Source organism: Eptesicus fuscus, chromosome 12, assembly GCF_027574615.1.
Source record: "Eptesicus fuscus isolate TK198812 chromosome 12, DD_ASM_mEF_20220401, whole genome shotgun sequence".
In the NCBI taxonomy this organism is placed as follows: Eukaryota; Metazoa; Chordata; class Mammalia; order Chiroptera; family Vespertilionidae; genus Eptesicus; species Eptesicus fuscus.
This window is the reverse complement of record NC_072484.1, coordinates 68,001,125-68,020,886: the sequence shown is the minus strand read 5'-3', so window position 1 is coordinate 68,020,886 and position 19,762 is coordinate 68,001,125. Positions and strand designations below refer to the sequence as shown.

The 19,762-nt window shown below is 53.4% G+C and overlaps 1 protein-coding gene across 1 annotated transcript; it reads left to right on the top strand.

Moving 5' to 3' along the window:
- The first annotated feature begins 7,999 nt into the window (after positions 1–7,999).
- On the top strand, positions 8,000–19,265 carry CD40 (CD40 molecule). Its single transcript, XM_054723852.1, has 9 exons — positions 8,000–8,108; positions 11,227–11,305; positions 11,658–11,783; positions 12,297–12,443; positions 12,776–12,869; positions 16,213–16,274; positions 17,884–17,970; positions 18,093–18,109; positions 18,655–19,265. Exons 1-9 carry the CDS (start codon positions 8,058–8,060, stop codon positions 18,820–18,822), a joined length of 831 nt encoding a protein of 276 aa, XP_054579827.1. The 5' UTR covers positions 8,000–8,057; the 3' UTR covers positions 18,823–19,265.
- The last annotated feature ends 497 nt before the right edge of the window (positions 19,266–19,762 follow it).

The following is a 19,762-nucleotide window of genomic DNA, read 5'->3' as shown; positions in this document are numbered from 1 at the left end:
GCTTGGCCTCTCCCAGACCCAGGGCCACTTGGGCTCACCCGGGCCTAGGTGCACGCGGCCTCACCCGGATCCAGGGACATATGGTCTCACCCGGACCCAGGGACGCTTGGCCTCTCCCAGACCCAGGGCCACTTGGGCTCACCCGGGCCTAGGTGCACGAGGCCTCACCCGGATCCAGGGACACATGGTGGCACCCGGACCCAGGGACGCTTGGCCTCTCCCAGACCCAGGGCCACTTGGGCTCACCCGGGCCTAGGTGCACGAGGCCTCAACCGGATCCAGGGACACATGGTCGCACCCGGACCCAGGGACGCTTGGCCTCTCCCAGACCCAGAGCCACTTGGGCTCACCCGGGCCTAGGTGCACGCGGCCTCACCCGGATCCAGGGACACATGGTCTCACCCGGACCCAGGGATGCTTGGCCTCTCCCAGACCCAGGGCCACTTGGGCTCACCCGGGCCTAGGTGCACGCGGCCTCACCCGGATCCAGGGACACATGGTCTCACCCGGACCCAGGGACGCTTGGCCTCTCCCAGACCCAGGGCCACTTGGGCTCACCCGGGCCTAGGTGCACGCGGCCTCACCCGGATCCAGGGACATATGGTCTCACCCGGACCCAGGGACGCTTGGCCTCTCCCAGACCCAGGGCCACTTGGGCTCACCCGGGCCTAGGTGCACGAGGCCTCACCCGGATCCAGGGACACATGGTCGCACCCGGACCCAGGGACGCTTGGCCTCTCCCAGACCCAGGGCCACTTGGGCTCACCCGGGCCTAGGTGCACGAGGCCTCATCCGGATCCAGGGACACATGGTCGCACCCGGACCCAGGGACGCTTGGCCTCTCCCAGACCCAGGGCCACTTGGGCTCACCCGGGCCTAGGTGCACGCGGCCTCACCCGGATCCAGGGACACATGGTCTCACCCGGACCCAGGGATGCTTGGCCTCTCCCAGACCCAGGGCCACTTGGGCTCACCCGGGCCTAGGTGCACGAGGCCTCACCCGGATCCAGGGACACACGGTCTCACCCGGACCCAGGGACACCTGGCCTCCCCCAGACCCAGGGGCACGTGGCCTCACCCGGGCCTAGGCGCACGAGGCCTCACCCGGATCCAGGGACACACGGTCTCACCCGGACCCAGGGACGCCTGGCCTCCCCCAGACCCAGGGGCACGCGGCCCCACCCGGACCTAGGTGCACGAGGCCCCACCCGGATCCAGGGACACATGGTCTCGCCCGGACCTAGGGGTGCGTGGCCTCTCTCAGACTCAGGGGCACGTGGCCTCACCTGGACCTAGGTGCACGAAGCCACCCGGACCCAGGGGCGCGTTACCTCTCTCAGACCCCTGGTCGCGTGGTCTCACCCGGATCCAGGGACTCACGTCCTCACCCGTACTCGGGACCCAGCCTTACCCGGATCCAGGGGCCCACGGCCTCACCCGGACCCAGGGTTCAGATTCGCCCGGACCCAGGGGCACATGGCCTCACCCGAACCCGGAATCCAGCTTCACCTGGACCCAGGGGCGCGTGGCCTCACCCAAACCCAGGGGCGTGAGGCCTCACCTAGACCCAGAGGCGTGTGACCACATCTGAGCCCAGAGGCTCGCAGGCTCGCCTGGACTCGGGTCTCAGCGGGGTTTCGTCTTCTTGATCCCAATTCCTGTTGGTCAATTCCCTCTCAGCAATTCCTTCGGTCATTTTCTCAGAGCTCCAGGGCGGCTGCCGCAGAACTCATTGGGCGGCGGGCTCGGCAAGGCTCCGGTGTGCCCGGTACCCGGCGGTGGGCTGGTCCGGTGTCGCTGCGTCGGCCCTTGGGTCTGCAACGGTGGCCAGTCGCTGAGCGTGTGCACCTGGCCACTTCGGGGCATTGAGATTCTTGAAGGACTCGGAGGTCAGCAAGCACGGAGTCTCCCACCCCATGTCTCCCAGGGGCTCGTCTGTCCGTGCTCGGCAGCGAGTGGAGCCGTCCCCTCAGCCGGAGACCGCCGGGGGAACTGCGCCGAGCACGTTCCTGGCCACCATTGTGTCGCCTGAGCCATAGTTCTTAAAATGTGGACTTTGGGTCACCGGCATCAGCATCATCCTGCGTACCCCTCTCTTTTATTCTAGTTGTAGAGCATCTGCTCAGCCAGCCCCCCGGTCTTTCTGGCTGGTGTCTGCTCTGCTCTCCCGTCGTAGTCTCAATATTGTTGTGGTAGGCAACGATCAGGCTGCCGCCCTATGTCTCCATCTTGGTCCTCCTTTGTACAGTTAAGTCTTGATTGTTGTTGGTGTCACTGGGAGGAATTGTCCTCCAGGCCAATTGGCCGTGAGGACCCTCTTTGTCCATATAGGAAGAGTTGCTGTGCAGGAGACATGTTTGTGGGCCGGGTCTTGATGCAGCAATGCCTTGGCGCTCACTGAGTCTGCCTCTAGAATGCCTCCCTTATGCAAGTGATTGAAATCTGGTGTCATCTCCCACCAACCACTAGATGCCCTCGTTTCTGGGTCTCCAATGTAGTGTGGGTCAGCCACTACCTGAGGCACTCAGCAGGAAAAAGCTTCTGCTCAGCTTGGCTGGGGCGGAGCTACAGGGTGGAGCCTACAACCTTGGCTTCCTGTCAGCCCCGCCCTATGAGGCTCCTGTGTCTGTGTCCCTCTGTATTCCTTGCAAACACCTCTGAGAGAAACGCGCCCTGGAGTTTCGCCCACTGCCAAACAGTCCAGTCCCTCCCCTAATGAATCTGGACTCCCAGATTCTCGCCTGGAACTGGGCTTCAGTGCAGTTGGAACTGGGTCTCAGCGCAGTCTGGCGTCCCTGTCTCCTTCCCAGCAGGGCCACCCAGTGGCGCAGGCAAAAGTCCGTCCTCTGCGCACCTTCCAGTGCGCGCGTATGGAGCCGCCGCTTCTCTGTGCCTCCGCCACCACAGCCCAAATTCATTCCCCCAGTGTGCGCCTGGCTTCCCAGGGATTCGCCCGGAACTGGGGTTCAGTGCAGTCGGAACTGGGGTTCAGCACGGTCCTGAGCTTATGTCTCCTTCCCGCTAGGGCAGTTCAGTGGCGCAGGCAACAGTCCGTCCTTTGCGCCCCTTCCCGTGCGCGCCTCTGGAGCTCTGCCTTCCCCCGCTCCTCTGTGCCTGCGCCCCACAGTCCAGATTCATTCCCCCAGCCTGCGCCTGGCTTCCCAGGGTTTCGCCCGGAACTGGCGCTCAGTGCAGTCGGAGCCGGCGCTTAGCGCACTCCGGAGCCTTTATCTCCTTCCTGCCAGTGAACGCCGGCCAGGCCGTCAGCCGCCCCTTCCTCTCCGGCTCCATCCTCCCCGCAGGCGCGCGTGCTCGTGTCTCCGCCAGTTTCTCCATACCTCAGGCTTTTACGGCTCCCCCGATCGTCCCCGTGGCCTTCTCCTTCCCCCCAGCTGTGGGCATTTCAGTCCGCCAGCTCTCCTGTGGTTCTGGACGATGTCCGTTCTGACCTCTAGTTGTGCCTTTGAAATTGTTGTGCCCGGCTGCAGGTTAGGTGTTTCACCTATGCCGCCATCTTGGTTTCTCTCTGCATCTTTTCATACAAAGCACAGGGAATAATCAAACCTTTCCTGTTCAAGATATATGTATGAAACAGATACTTTATTATACACCATGGAATGCGCAGGTGGATCCCTTCAGTCTCATATAGTCCCACTTTCACTCAACAAACACTTGTTCAGCATCCAGCTTGTTCATGGGCTCTTTGTGGGCATCGGGCTATAAAGATCTTCCTTTTTAGGAATCAAGTTAGGTAGGAGCGATGGCTCAGTCCAAATGTTATTGAATGGGAGCTCCTGTTACTTAGGAGTTGGCACTCTAGCCCATGGCCAAGCCAACATGTCCTATGTACTCTGCATTCCAAATGGGAGCCAGATACTTTCCCTCGAAAGCTTGCTAAAGGGGGCAGAGTTGACCCTCTATCTTAGTCAAAACATCACTTTCTTTTTCCTTGTCCATTTAATAATCCTGATGAGGGAGGAGTTCTCTGGTTTTATTGAGGAATATATTGTATATTATGGTGGAAGACAATCTTTCCCACTTTAATTGGGAGTCTCCCATGGAGATTGAGGGGTGACTGCAAGAAAGGATGCTAGGATGCTGTCCCCCAGTGGGATCTACTTGGTAGTTGACTTGCTGATGTCCCCTGTGCCTATCTGAGCAGGGGAGAAGAGAGGTGGAGAGAGGGGTCACTATGGAGCAGCTGGCCAGGATGCGTGAGCTTCTCTGGGCCAAGTGGAACCTGCAGTAGTTAGCTGGGATTTCTGATATCCCACCAAGCAGTCTGACTGCTGTGCACAAGAGTCTCCCCAGTAGCAGGAGCCTAGTAGTGAGGCAAGGCAGGAGAGCTCAAATCTGAGCTGGATGTCCTCTGTCAGAGAACTGGGCAGTGGGGAAGCCTCCAAGAAACTTAACGTGCCCCAAGAGAAACCGTATTTGGACACTTGCCACTCTGGGTTGGCTAGGGAAGCAGTGTTGACAAGAGGGAGAAGGCTATTGCAGAGGGCTATTCCCACTCCCTCCTCTCAATGTCAATAAGGGGGAGGGTGCTGGGGCATGTCTCCCAACCAGGCCATGCTTCCCCCCGCCCCCAAAAAACCTTTTATCCAAGCAGGCAGGGACCTGGCTCAAGTCAACCCTTGGATAAGTAAGGGAGAAGATAAAATGAGATTTAAATTGAGTTTGAGAATAAAGCTTTCAAGGATGAAGGTTTAACAACAGAAAGTGATCCAAAAATGATGCAATCTGCTGGAGATGTCATTAAGGGATGGAAGAGGGAGAATCAACACAACAGGGCTAAGGCTGAGATTAGGGGGGAAAGCTTCATTATTATGCCCCACCGAGTTGAGGCGTCTCGGTACACTGGTTTCACAAGTAAACAGAGTAATTGAAATATAGTGTCTTGCATAGGTAAGCAGCCGCAGAAACCTGAAAGGGCCCAGGGAGGTTGGCTGATGGAGAGGACTTTCCAAAGAAGGGGCCCCTGAGCTGAGCCTTGAAGCCTTGAAGGACGAGAAGGAGTCGGTCCAGTAAAAGGAGAGTGGAGGAGAGCTTTACAGGCAGAGGGGACACCACCGTCTGGAGCAGCAAGTTGAAGGCAGGAAGGACAATTAGACATGCAGGCCAGGAAGTCCATGGCCTCGGGCCCTGTGAGCTTAAGAGGCGAGGGCTCTGGGGGAGTTGTTTCAAATCTGGGAGCAACACGATGGGGTTTGCATAGTAGAACCATCTGGTCGCCAGATTGTGGCAGTGCTATGGACTTAACCCTCAGGCACACTTCTTACCCCTTCACCCGGCCCTATGACCCCCAACTTCCCCATGAAGGCCATTTTCTCTGAGATTCCAAAATCCTGGGTCCCCACTCTTTTACTGCCCTTTGCCCTACTCCCCTCACTGAAGCCTTCCTAGTTCTCTTTGATAGACTCTGAAATATTGCCATCCTCCCCATAAATCATCTTCTCTCTTTCCTTCTCCGACACACTCTTCCCAGACTAAGTAGATTCTATGCTTTCTTTGGGTCTGTGCCTGCCAGCACATGTTTCCTCGGGATATACATGTACTAAAATATCTTCCCTTTGTTCTATCTGGTCTTCGCCCCATGGGGCAACCGAAGATTACTATTTATTCACACATTAATTTAAGCTGCTTTAATTGCTGCTCTGATATGTTTTATATAATATAATTAATGTTTTAATTCTGTGTGCTTGCTTTCCAAGGCAGTTTTGTGAAGGGCCCAATTTTGAAATCAAGCAAATAAAGAATAAATAATGGCTGAAGTTATTGTAGAGATGCCCCCGCACCCAAAGGGAATTAAAAGTGTGCTTGTTTTTTTTTTTTTGAAGCGGCTTAAAAAGGGAAAATATGTTTTAATGTTCGCTTCATTCTGGGCCAGCTTGGGTGGCTTCATGAAATCCCCTGGACGCTGATTTCAAGTGTTCCTTCACTGTTGGCATCTGACCACCAGCTTGAGGTCTGTGCTACCACCATCAGCTCTGCAGCTCCTGCCTCCACTTCCTTCCTGATGGAGGCTGTGATTAGAATAAATTACTGAGCCCACTCATTCAATGATTGTGTATTGGTATTCTATTATGTGCCCAGGACTGGGATAGGTTTAGTCCTGTCTTCAAGGAATTCACAGTCAAATGTGGGCAGGCAGGTGGAGTTATAGCCCAGCACGATAACGCTGTGGGGACACGGGGGAAGGGGGAAGGTGGGGCAGAGTATCTACCTGTGTCTCAGGTTGTTAAGAGGAGACTTTAGAGGAGGCAATATTTAAGTTGGCTTCAGGAAGGCGAAGGGAAAGAAGAAAACAGCAAGACACGGTAAGAAAAGACAATTGTGTGTTTGGAAAATTGGGAGGTGGGCATGGCTGAAGCCAGTATGCATGGGAGGACATGACAGGGAGTGAGTGGGGAGTGGGGACAGAGGTTGGGGCGGAGTGGAGAAGGGCTCGCTCTGCAAGAAGGAGGTTGGACTATCCTGAGGGTAGAGGGGAGCCCAAAGAGGTTTTTGTTTTTGTTTTAAACAAATATGTTTTTATTGATCTTAGAGAGAGAAGGGAGAGACAAAAACATCTATAGGCTGCCTCCTGAAGCTGGGGATCCAGCCCATAACCTGGGCATGTGTCCTGACTGGAATTGAACCAGGGACCTCTTGGTGCACAGGTCGACGCTCAACCACTGAGCCACACCAGCTGGGCAAGCCCAAAGAGGTTTTTAGGCAGTGGAGTGTCCTGATCAGATTAGATGTGGGGTTTATAAAAGCAATTGCAGTATAAATGAGAGGGGGATGGAGTGGGGGTGGGGGGAAGACGGAGAGAGGAAATCTGTTAGAGTTGCCTAGTACATAGTAGGGGCTCAATAATATTTATTGACTGAGTGAGGCTGTTGGGACAGTCCGGGTGAAAGATGATGAGCCTCTCAATTAGGGTAGTGGCAGAGGTGATGGAAAAGAGGATGGCTTCTAGAGGTAAAGTCCACAGGGCGCTTTGCATCAGAAGCCAGAGGAATGGGGTTAGCAGCCCTCTCCTCTCCCATCCCCCCAGCTCTGCACACCCTGGTCTTTTGGCCTGGTCCAGAAATTCAGAGCTTGGAGGATTATAACCTCAACCACTGTCTAGTTCTAGTTCTTCAGGTTTCGTTGGGGAAAAGTTGCGCTCCAGGGCACCACCCATCAGAGGCAGAGCCTAGAGTAGAACCCAGGAAACCAGGTGTCTGTTGTGTGCTGCAGAGCAGAGACCGTTCACACTGATTGAGAAAGGCTTGGAGGGCCAGACTGGAGAAAGGTGAGCACAAAGGTGTGTGCGTGTTTCTGCAGAACAAGAGGGTCGGAGTCTCCTAAGATTCTCAAGTGCTTAGAGACAGATGGAAACTGGGATGGAATAGAATCTGGTGGTGGTGGGGCGCATGGTTGCATGGATGGATGGATGGATGGGAGGCAGGGACGCTGGGCATATACGAGGGAATTTCCTTTGAAAGAGAGCGAAACTCTCAGAGGGAAACTCTTTTCCTTGAAACGCCTCCCCAGTCCTCCTCCCCACAACCCAGCTGTGGCCTTCCCGTTTTTTTTTTTTTTTTTTTTTTTGACGATGGGGAGGGGGAACTTCCTTAGGCCTCTCCGCCTGCGGTGGGGACGCTTTCGGTTCTGCTGGGATTCCCGGAGGCGGCGGGGTGAGAACCGTGGGGGTCCCTGTGGTGTCTTCCCAGCACCTGCGGGGATCTCTCTCCCCTCCTTCGCCCCCTGGGAAAGCCTGCTGGCTCCTTCCTCTCCTCAGCGTGGCCTTCGTAGTCCCAGGGGCGAAGGAGGAAGGGCTCTCCCTGGGACCCTCCATTCCCCTTTCCCAGCGCGTCCTTAAACTCCCGGGGGAAATTGAATCCGGGAAGATCCTGGGGAAATCCCAGACCTGCGAGTCGCCGGGAACCCCGCCCTCCCCAGCGAGGCCGGCCGCGATTGGCCCTCGGAGACCACGCCCCCTCCCTGGGCGCGGCCGCCGCTGGGGCCCGGGAGCTACTAGAGATCGGGTCCCGCACTCTCCCGCGCCGCCTGTTTCTGACCTCGCCATGGTCCGTCCGCCTCTGCAGTATCTCCTCGTGGGCTGCTGGTTAGCCGCCGTGAGTGGAATTTCTGCTCCGACCCTACGGGGGCGTTTGGGATTTGCGAGGGGAACGGGAAGAGGAGCAATACTTCGGGGGAGGGATCTTCCTACCTGATTTTGATGAGGACAGAAGGGTGGGCGGAAGCTGGGCAAGGTACCCAGGGGTCCTGGCTGGCTTAGGTGGGCTGCCTCCCTCTCCTCCCAGGTTGGGGTTCCAGGTAGCCCACAGGGGGTGCGGCGTGGGCGCACTGCAGGAAACGTGCCTGGACAGCGTGGATGGGGTTGCGGTTTGGGAAGCCTCCAGCCTTCATCAGGAAAGGCGGGCGTCTGGTCTGCCTCCAAGGCCGGCCAGAAGTGGGAAGGAAGGCGGGCCCGAGGGAAGGGGAGGGTCTGGCTGGTTTCCTGTCCCTTCGCGTGCGGACAGATGCCAGCTCTTAGAGTGGTTATCATCTCCTTGCCAGCTGGGCTGCCTTCTTCCAGGGCATCTTGTGGGCACAAGGGGTGATCCAACCTAGGAGGAATGCTCAAGGCCTTGTCTCCGCATCCTGAATTCAAGATGACCTAGGGGGCCTGCCGGGGAGATGAATAGTTCAGGGGACCCAAGAAAGGGTTTCTCCGGGCACCAGAGGGCTCAGATATGCCCAGTCAAGCATATCTCCGGGATTTTCAGAAGCCCACATTTATCTCACTTTTTGTTTAAGTGTATTTTTGTAGTTCCTCATTCTGGAGGCTGGGAATCCCCCAAGTACCTTACCCTCTCATCCCAGCCCCTCTGGTCTCCCCCTACTCTCAGGGGCTGTAGTTTCTGGCGTGGAGTCTGAGCAGGAATGAGCCATGGAGTGGCTGGTAAGGGAAGAGAGACCACAGGGAAGCTACTTTGGTCCCAGAACTCTCATTTTCACTCTAAGCAACGGCTCTCAGGGAGGAAGGAGCACCCCGGGGCGGAGCTGGAAAGAAGAGAGGCCTGTGTAGGAGGGAGAGGGGGAAGAGCCAGGGGAGGGAGTGAAGCTGGTTTGGGCTTCGCAGGAGAAGACTCCCAATTTTGGCTCCAGGTAGAGACTGGGCTGTGACTACTCCAATGGCAGCGGCTACTTACCGAGAGCTTCCTGTGTGTCAGGCTCTGAGGAAATTGCTTTCCATGTGCTCTCTGTCTGGTTTCTTTTAACTCCCCATTATACAGACGAGGACACAGGCCCAGAGAGAAGGGATGTCTTGCCAAACTTCTCAGAGCTAGGATATAAACCTGGATATAAATCTGCATCTGCCTGGGCCTGAGCCTGTCTCTCAGATGGTGAGAGTCTCCCAGCCGTGGTCCCGAACGCCTTTGTATCAGAAGGACTGGAGCTATGGAGTGGGAGCTGGGGACTGACCAACTTTCAGAGGAGGAACCGTATTTCTCATGTGTCTGAAAATGGCATGGAGGACTCTCATGGCTCTGGGATGTGGGGGGAAGGTCCTCCGTGTTGCAGGGAGAACTGTCACAGGCTCTCCCTGCTCCCAGGCGAATGTTGTGATGTGATGATGGGGGCAGCAGCCTTTTCAGTCTCCATCCCCACTTGGGGTAAGACACATTTCCGTAAGCTATGGCTGACCGAGAGCCACCCATTAGGCAGGATCCTGAACAGCCAGCCAGTGAGCCAGGACACTGGACAGTCAAACAGATCCTCACAAATGTACAATAATTAAAATTGCTATTTAATGAGCACCTACTATGTTCTAGACCCGGTGCCAGGCCACACACAAATGTTCGTTCTCATCTTTACAACCTGAACTGTGGGGGCAAGTGTTATTACCCCCATTTTAGAGAGGAAGAGAAGCAAATAGCTAGTAAGTGTTGCAAAATCAAGTGTTGCAAAGACAAAAAGCCTCTCTCGAACCTGTGCCCTTTTCCCTGCTGTTCCTGCTGTTCCCAAAGCGTGGGATGATTGTGGGGAGCACACGCACACAGAACTAAACAACAGAGATGCGCTTTACAGTTCTGTTTTAAATCCTTTGATTTTTTTTCTTGAAGGAGGAAGTCTCTGGAACTAGAATATAGTTAGTTAATACTTCTCAAGTGCTTGCTAATCCTCCTTTTAAAAACAAAAATCAAGAGCAGGCCTGGGGTGGAGGGCATCGGCAAGCAAAGCAACCAGCTGGCGTTTCATAACGTTGTTTAGTTGCTGTTGAATTTTATTTTTAGGGTTACCTTTTATTTATGAGACGTGAGACTGGTTCTCTCTCATGGCAATGATAGAAGGGTTACATTGAAAAGAAATGTATTTGACTTAGTGAGAAGTAATTAATAGCATGGGTCATACCTGGAAGTAGTAAAAGTGCGGGTGAGAGCCAAGCTGATGGAGAGAGGGAGAGTACTGAGACCTGACTTCTCACTCAGATGCTATCACTGTGAAACCCTGTGATTTCAGAGAGAAAGGAAGAGAGAAGGAGAGAGAGACAGAAACAGCGATAATGAGAATCATCCATCGGCTGCCTCCTGCATGCCCCCTATCAGGGATCAAGCCTGAAACCTGGGCGTGTCCCCTGAACAGGAATCGAACCCGTGACCCCCTGGTTCATAGGTCAATGCTCAATCACTGAGGCACACCAGCCGGGCTAGTCTGTCCATTTGTAAAGCGAGAGTGTTGGATTTTATCTTCCCAGCTTCACAATTTTCTGGCATTTCACGAGGGAGGGCTTCGAGGGGAAAAACACGATGAGGCTTGGAGCGGGAAAGGGGTGGGGAGCAGAAGAATAATAGAAGGAAGCAGGCCAGGTGCTAAATATAGCCCCCACCGAGGACTAGGACCAGCTGAAGCAGCCAGCCTCTGGGCTCCAGGGGAGGTCCCGGGGTCCTCACGTGCTTCTGGATCTTTGTGAAGAGGAAAGTGTCAGGAGTCCAGACAAAAGGAAGATCTGTTTAGTTCAGAGACCATTGTGAGGTTCACGCACAATCGCTTTGTAAAAGACCAGAATGATTCTCTGGGTGCTTTCACAGCCGTACCAGTTGGCAGTTTAGTTAAAAATAAGCATGCCGACTAGGAGGCAGGCCCACCTCTGCTCTCACCCCTCTCCCGGCTGCTTGTCACCTTCCAGCCAAGGAGGCTATAGCAGAGAGTTCCAGATCCCTTCAAATTGCCCAATTCTGTTTTTAGGTCCACCCAGAACCACCTACTGCATGCAGTGGAAAGCAATACCCCATACAAAGTCAGTGCTGTGATTTGTGCCCGCCAGGTGAGACGCCCACCTCCAGCCTCCTAGCGGGACCCCTCGTGGTTTGCTGGCAGATGCAGCTTCCCTATGCCATATGTGAACTTGAGTCTTCAATGGCCCCTGGGATTTCCCATCCCTGCCCTGCTTGTCAGAATGTTCTGGGTTCCCTCTGTGCCTACTGAGGACTCAGGTTCCTGTATCTTCCTTGGCCCCCGCCCCCACCCCCGACCCCTGACCTGACTCTGAAGGCTGGAAGGGCCTGAGACGGTCACCTGTGAATCCTCTGCCCTAAAGCCCAGCCTGATCCATGGTTGGTGAATGTCTGGCTCCCAGCGTTGGTCGGAGCTGCCTCATTTCCTGATGCTTTTTCCAGGACAGAAACTGGTGAGTGACTGCACGGCGGTGACCGACACGGAATGCGTCCCTTGCAGTGAAGGCGAATTCATGGGGACCTGGAGCAGCGAGAGGCACTGCCATCCGCACAGATACTGCGACCCCAGTGTGTGGGCTGTGGGGGACCGGTGCTTGGGAGTGGGGCTGATATTCCAGCTCATTCTTTTTTTTTTAAATTAATATGTTTATTGATTTCAGTGAGGGAGGGTGAGGGAGAGATAGAAACATCAGTGATGAGAGAGAATCATTGATTGGCTGCCTCCAGCACTCACCCTACTGGGGATCGAGCCTGCAACCCAGGCATGTGCCCTTGACCGGAATCGAACCTGCAACCCTTCAGTCCGCAGGCCAACGCTCTATCCACTGAGCCAAACCAGCTAGGACTTCCAGCTCATTCTTGACAATGCAGCCATTCCTTTTTTTTTTTTTTTATATAGACAGCCAGGGTCTGTTTGGATTGATTGGAGTCTAGGCTGTACTGGTTGTTAAAGAATTTGATTGCTATCCCTACTTGGAAGAGGGTCTAAGAAAAAAAAAAAAAAAGAGCTGGAAGTGTGAGGAGTGGGGCTCAGAGAGTCCCCAGCAAGGGTCCCCATCCTTCCCACCCATCTTTGCGCAGACGTAGGACTCCGGGTCCAGAGTAAAGGCACTTTGGAAACAGACACGAATTGCACGTGTAATGAAGGCCTACACTGTGCCAACCAGGCCTGTGAATTCTGCACCCCACACAGCTCTTGCCCCCCTGGCTTTGGGGTCAAGGAGATCGGTAAGTGGCTTGTCTGAGAATCAGCTCTAGAGGCAGGAGGGAAGAGTTGAGGGCCAAAGGCAAGGGGCTGGGCAATGGGCACTCAGCCCAGAGGTGGAGGGAATGGAGACCACAACCTACATCAGGGTGTCTCCTCGAGTGAGCAGGAAACGAACCCTTCTCATCCCGGCTCCTGCCAGGGTGTCTGCCTTGGGAGGGCAGTGGGAGGAGCCTTCCTAGGGGCTGCAGCGGGCGGTGGAGGCTCTACGCTGGGGAAGAGGGCTTAAAGCAGGAAGACCGAGAGCCAGACAGGTAGTCCATTGTGATGATGAATGCCCCCTCCTCCCTCCCAGCTACAGGGGTTTCTGATACCATCTGCGAACCCTGCCTGGTCGGCTTCTTCTCCAATGTGTCATCCGCTTATGCAAAGTGTCATCCTTGGACGAGGTATAAGAACTCATCCCTGGTGTTTCCTGTCCCAAGAGGGGATCTGCTTCCCTCCTATCCTGCTGCCTACCCTTCAGCCCCGGCTCCCGTGTCCACACCCACTACGCACGTGTAAAACACCAGAGTGACCTCATGGACAGCTGACCAAATGGGCACTTTTTAGCATTTTCTTGTCTGTTGGTGGTAACAGACACTGTTGATCCCTCCAACTTCGTGAAACTCTCTTTTCTTGGGTACATGGTGACACCTCTCCTACTTTCCTTCTACCCTCCCCTGGTCCTCCTTAACTGGTTTCTTAGGCCTTTGTTCTGCTCTACTTTTTAATCACTTGGCCTGCCTCCCCTGGACCATCCCATCCATATTCCTGGCTTCCAGCTATCATCTCTCTCGGGTGGTTCCCGATCAACTTCTCTTGTCTAGATTTGTCTCCTAGATCCCAGACTGTCAAACCCAATGGCTGAGGGGACATCTCCATGCAGGTGACCCACAGGCACCAAATGGGCTCACCTTCCTGCTCCCCTCATAGAGGAATCCCTTTCCACGTCCCGTGTGGTCCAGGGTTCCAGTTCAGGGTTCGAGTTCTGGAGAAGGGCCGCACACAAATGAAAGGAGACCTGAAGAAATTCAATTTGGCAATATGGGGGGGCCAGGCGGTAGTCCAACTCTAGTGGGAGAACTACTGACTGCTCTGGCCCTGCCATCCCTTTTATTGAGGCTTTGGGGAAAACATCTTAGCCAGGATAAACAGAAATTTACATGGGAAAAACAAAGGTGGAGGCTGCTTCAGCTAACAATATCTCCACTAAAGGGTGAGTGGTTAGAGCAATGAAGGTTGTTGACTAGCCTTCCTGGCTTCCTGTCAACATCTCTCTTTTAGTGAAACTGATTTGTTTCCGGCACCCTCACCTTCGGTGAAAGCCACCACCATGCCTCTGGGCACTTGTCCCATCGTCCCCCCTCACCTCCAAATCACTCACCTTCCTGCCTTCCAGATGATTTGGAAGACTCCTCCTCCTCACTATCTCAGTGTTGCCATTTTAGCCTGGGCCTCATCACCGTGGTCCGAACGGTGCCTCAGCCTCCTCATTGACCTCGCGACCTCTAGTCTCCCCTTTTCATCTGGTTCTGCCTTCGCTTGCCAAAGTGAGTTTTCTGCAGTTCACTTTAGATGAACAGCCCTCCCTATTTACAATGTTTCACAGCTCTCTGGGCCTTTAGGTCAAAACCCAGACTCTTTTGCATGGCCTCTGACCTTCCAGCTCCATATCTTGACCTCTTCCCGCATCCCACTACCTGCAATCTCCTCAACACACTATTCATGCTCTTGCATCAAACGCTTCTGCCTGGAATATGCTTTAACACATGCCCCGTTAACTTTTTACATTTAATTTTAAAAAATGGGTAAGATAGGCGCCTCAGACAGAAGGCGCAGAAGGGCCTACAGTGATAAGTCTCCCTTTCACCCCTGTCCCTCAGCCATCCAGTGCTTCTTGGAGGCAGACACTGTTCCTTGCATGTCCTCCCATAGACAAACACACAAATACATACGTGCTCATGTGCGAACACTTATTGTCCACACACATTGCAGCATCTCGTATACACTTGGTCATTTGTTTGCTGTCTGCCTTTCTCTAATAGATTGCAAACTCCTTAAATGTAGAGACTTGGCTGCCCGCCCCCCACCTCCCCCCCGCCCCGCTTCCACTGATACATCCCTTATGCCTAGACCAGTGCCTAGAACATAGTAGGTGCTCAGTAAATTTGTACTGGTAAATGTTGACTGATGAATGGTGGCACGTTGGGGCAGTAATATCAGAGCGCTGGGTTCCAGCCTCACTGCAGCTTAGGAAGGGTGTGGCCCTGTGTCAGTGTGTGACCCTCATCTCTCTGAGCCTCAATGTCCTCAGCTGGAAGTTGGGAATGACCCTCGTCTCATGAGGCTTGAGGAAAAGACCTGTAGAAGTATTTTGTAAGCTCATAAACTCTCTCCTCATGTATATGCTTTCTTTGAACTTGCTCTCTCTTGCCCCCACTTGAGATGTTTTTTTCCTCTGTGATGTCCCTCTTCGACCATTCCTCCTCCTCCCCCTCCTCCTCCTCCTCCTCTTCCTTCTCCTCCTTCTCCTCCTCCTCCTCTTCCTTCTTCTCCTCCTCCTCCTCCTCCTCCTAGGAACACGTTGGACCTGCTCTTCTGTATCTAGACTCCTTCATTGGCCTCCTGGCTGGCCACTTCTCTGTGATTTCTCCTGTGAGCTCTGGCCAGCGGAGTCCTCCCACAACTTAAGTCATCTGATTGGATGCTGATATGACTCACAGCTGAATCCGGTTGAAACCTTCATGGCTGACTAGCAGTGATCTGGTTCTATCAGTGATCTGGTTCTAAAGACCCAACTTTTCCATGGTTCCATAATGCATCTGGCATGTCACCCACCTAATCTCTGTATCACATTGTCCTTCTTAGTGGGAATGTACCGCTGCTCTAAGTTAGGCCGACTCAGACCTAACTTCTCCAGGGGAGTCTTTCTGGACGACCCTTAAACCCGAGGTTCTCAACTAAGCAATTTTGACAATATCTGGAGCCGAGATTGGGAAGGGGGATGCCACTGTTATCTAGTGGGTGGAGGCCCGAAATGCCGTTAAACATCCTACAGTGCACAGGACAGACCCCATTACAGAGAGTGATGTGGCCCAAAATGTCAGTGGTGCCTACGAGGTTGAGAAGCCTTTGCCTTAAACAAAATAGATGATCTCTCCATTCCTGCCATTGCAGATTTCATCTCCTTTTCTCTGAACAATTCCCAGTTCACTTTAGCCTATATCACAAGGCTTGGCACTCATTAGACACTCCAATTATTACCCCTTCAAGATGCGTAATAATCTTTCCTCTGCACTCACGCGTGCCATAAGAACAGAGTTTGCATCGTAACCAGCACAGGAGGGTGCATAACATACGTGCTGAGTGAATCTGGACTTGCTGGTTGTTGATGGTCTCCCTCTGGGGTTGGAAATCCTATGGTTGGAAAACTTAATGTCTCATTCTCTCTCTCTCTTTTTTTTTAAGTTTTTTTTGAATAATTCATTTTAATTTTCTATTTTTAGGGCAAAATCAGTAATGTTTTTAGAAAAGCATATGATACATTATATGACATACATTATTTAGCCTTGCTTTTGAAGTCTGAGTTGATGGACTTGTTTTCAAAAGTTATAATCTACAAATGATTTGCTCTTTACACTTATAATCTATATTTATAAATGCTTATATAATTATTCTGTGTATTTTAAAATCTCTCTCTCTCTCTCTCTCTCTCTCTCTGTATGTGTGTGCACATGTGTGTCCACACAGCTGTGAGATCAAAGACCTGGTGGAGCTGCGGGCAGGGACTAACAAGACGGATGCTGTCTGTGGTGAGTCCTGGAGAATGGGTCCTGGCGGCAGGCTAGGGAGGTAGGGAAATACAAGGGGAGCCTGAGGCATACAGAAACCATGAGTGGGAGGGGAAGTGAGAGGAGGAGTTGGGGTGGGCAAGTCAGCTCCCCTCTGGAGCCTCAGTTTCTTCATCTGTAAAGTGGGATGATAACAGCACGTCCCTGAGTGGGTTGGTGGAAGTGCTTCATCGAAGCTATTCTGCAGCCCCACACACACTTCAAGGACCAGCATAGTGGGACACGGTTTCCTCTCAGGGCCTCAGCTTCGATTTTAGAACGAGGAGGTTGGCCTACAGCACAGATCACAGACTCAAATACCTACAGGGCCTAGGCAGGTCGTGTTAATGAGTGAAAAAGGTCAGAGGTGAGAAAAATGCACTCTGCTTTTTTTTTTTTTTTTTAAACATTCATCTTCCTTTTGGCAGGGCTGGGTGAGCGAGTCATTTACCTCGGGCACACTATTTAAAGGGGTGCCTGAAAAATGCAGTTAATCAAGATAAATAACATTTTTTTTGGTTAATCCTCACTCAAGGGTATTTTTCCATTGATTTTTAGAGAGAGTGGGAGGGAGGGGGAGAGACACACAGAGAGAAACATCGACGTGCGAGAGACACATCGATTGGTTGCCTCCCGCACACGCCTGGGCTGAGGCCAAGAATTGAGCCTCCAACTGAGGTATGTGCCCTTGACCACATCAAACCTGGGACTCTTCAGTCTGCAGACCCATGCTCTATCCATTGAGCCCAACCAGCTAGGGCAAGATAAGCAATATCTTGTTGTAATATTAAAAAAAGAATAAAAGCCAATACAAAAAAAAATCCATGATGAACAAACTATAAAATTTTAACTAATGCCATGGTCCAACCTTGCATTTGCATGACCCTGCCTGACTTGCCTGAGCCTAATTTTGGCCCTGGTTTCAAGAAAACTTTATTAAAAAACAGGCAGCCAGCCTGTGGGCCATAATTTGGTGATTTGATTTTTAAAAACATGACATTCAAATATTACTTATCTTGATTACTGAGTCTTTTTTTTTGTATCCCTTTAAATTTTGTCCCAAGGTGTGTGCCTTACCCCAGTCCCTGCCCTGCCTCCTAGTCTTCCTTTCGTTTTCTCATTTGGAATGGAAACTTAGGTACAAAAAACACTTTAATTCCCCCTCTATTCTTCTATAACAAAGGCAACAGTGCAGACATAAATGACGACGGCAATGACGCAGGTCCTCAGCACTGGGCACAGGGTGGGGAGGGAGGGGAGTGTGGGGAGCGGTGGAGAGCCCCGGCACTCAGTTCTGGCCAGGGAGTGCCAGGTGGGGCTGCTGGTCCAATGGGGCTAGATTTCCACGCTTCTAAGAGAAACCAGAGATCTCGATTTTACGTCTGCAGTCGCCCCCCCAATTAAAATGTTTAACCTAGTTTAAAAATGTGCTGGTCATACTAAAGACATCTGCTGGCCACGATTCACCAGGGCCCCCTGTTGGAAGCCTCCCAGTGGATGAGCTCAGGCGTGGGAGGGTGTAGAGTGTGGGAAGGTCCAGCAGCTTTGGGCATGGGGGTGGGAGCCATCGCTGAAGTCTCCATTTCTCCAGACACCAAGCATCGGAAGAGAGCCCTGGTGGTGATCCCCATCGTTGCAGCGGTCCTGTTGGCGCTCCTGGTGGCCGCTGCCTATTTCTGTGAGTCCCCAGGGAGGTGACGAGGAAGGCAGGGAGGGAGGAGAAGGTCAAGTAGAACTGGCTACCTGTTTCCTTATCTGGCCTCACTACTAAGTCCCCACCCCTTTATTTTTTCTCTCTAGGGAAGTTGCCCAACAAGGTAGGTCGCCCCGGGGCACTGGCTCTGAATTTGGCAAACTGGAAAGAAGATGGACTCACGGTTGCCTTTAGGGCAGTAAAACTGACTCGGGGTCTGCCCTGTGGCCAGTGGGGTGACAGCAGAACTGGCTACTCTGCCTCCCGCCCCCCCCCCCCCGCCCCCCAGTTCCATTCCTGGGATCCAGAGCTCCTCCCATCCCCTCCCTCAGCGCCAGCCTTTGTTATCCCCAGAGCTCACGTCTCCACAGAGCTGCCCTGGCACCATTGTCAAAGTCAGTGGTGTCATTTACTGTTCTTTCCTGGCATCCAGTACGTGGGGAACCACTTTGGGGCCTTGGTGCAGGCCATGGGCCAGACCCGAGGGGCACCTCCTTGAATCCACTGGAAGCTTCTTGACACCCTCAGTGTGGCCAGCAGGGGGCAGGAGGCACCCATGGAATCCGCCCTGAGTGGGGAAGCAGGGGAGAGGGCTTGGGGAGCATCCCCTTGGAGGGGAGAGCTCCTCAGAGGTGTTGCTGAGGATACCCTCACCCCTTGGCTCACCAGGCCCGCCGCCACCGCCCTAAGGACCCAGAGGGCAAAGTTCCTGTGGAGATGGAGTACCTTCCCGGCCCTTGCTCCACCGCTCCCGTGCAGGAGACCTTACACTGGTGCCAGCCGGTGGCGCAGGAGGATGGCAAAGAGAGCCGCATCTCAGTGCAGGAGAGACAGTGAGGCTGTGTGTGCCCGGGAGCATGGCAGTATATGGACAGATGGCACGTGGCCGCGGAGCCTGGAGCTGCAGCTGCGACAAGAGGGCGAGGGGCTGGCGCTGGGCACAGCCCCCCTCTGCCTGCACAGTTCACTCAGGGGAACCTCCTACTCCAGCCTGGAGCCCGTTCAGTCTCCCGACTTGCTTTTAAAGATGGAGGCAAAACTTTTTTTGCGGGGGGAGGGAAAGGGGGCATCTAGTACCGTCATCAAACCCTCCAGTCCAGCCGTTCGGTGCCCACGTGGTCTCTATGAGCCCAGGGGCCATCGACATGAATATCATTGCAGGGTCGTTTGTGACAGGGAACAACTGGAAGCAGCTTAACTGTCCATCCACAGGGGGCTGGCTCAATAAAATGCTAATATATTTATGTAACAGCATCTCAAAAACACTGTCATGGAAAAAAAGCAGGTTGCAGAATGACGGGCATGGAATTATTATTTTTTTTTAAAGCACATACCCCTAAACAATACGATCCATCACCTGTGGGTATGTGTCCAGACAACATACGCCGTAGATGCAGGTATAACACGGGTTCTGGAAGGATACAGGAAACACGCAGCTCGCAGTTGTGATGTCCGGGTTTGGGAAGAAGGCTCTGGGGGAGGGTTGGTAAAGAAGATTTGACTTTTTCCTAAGGCCTTATTCCCCCATCCCGCCCCCCCCTGCCCCCCCACACACACACAAAAGGAGAGTGAATTCACATACTGCTTATGTAATTAAAGTCATCAAACGTGAAAAAAAAAAAACGGGGGTGGACACGCCGGGTGACACGAGCGGCTACGTTGGCGGTCAGTCTCACAGAATGGGGGCCCGCTCGGAGGCTGAAGAAGCATGTCCCCAGGCTGCCACCCCTCCATGTGTGCTCACTTTGGCACCACGTTTGCAAAGGGTTCTCTCCAT

What these genes read in the sequence shown, in the direction of transcription:
- CD40 (XM_054723852.1), top strand. Translation starts at nt 8,058, where the DNA reads ATGGTCCGTCCGCCTCTGCAGTATCTCCTCGTGGGCTGCTGGTTAGCC. An exon ending in GCACAGATACTGCGACCCCA is followed by an intron (nt 11,784 to 12,296) that starts GTGTGTGGGCTG and finishes ATCTTTGCGCAG; the next exon opens with ACGTAGGACTCCGGGTCCAG. An exon ending in CAAGACGGATGCTGTCTGTG is followed by an intron (nt 16,275 to 17,883) that starts GTGAGTCCTGGA and finishes CCATTTCTCCAG; the next exon opens with ACACCAAGCATCGGAAGAGA.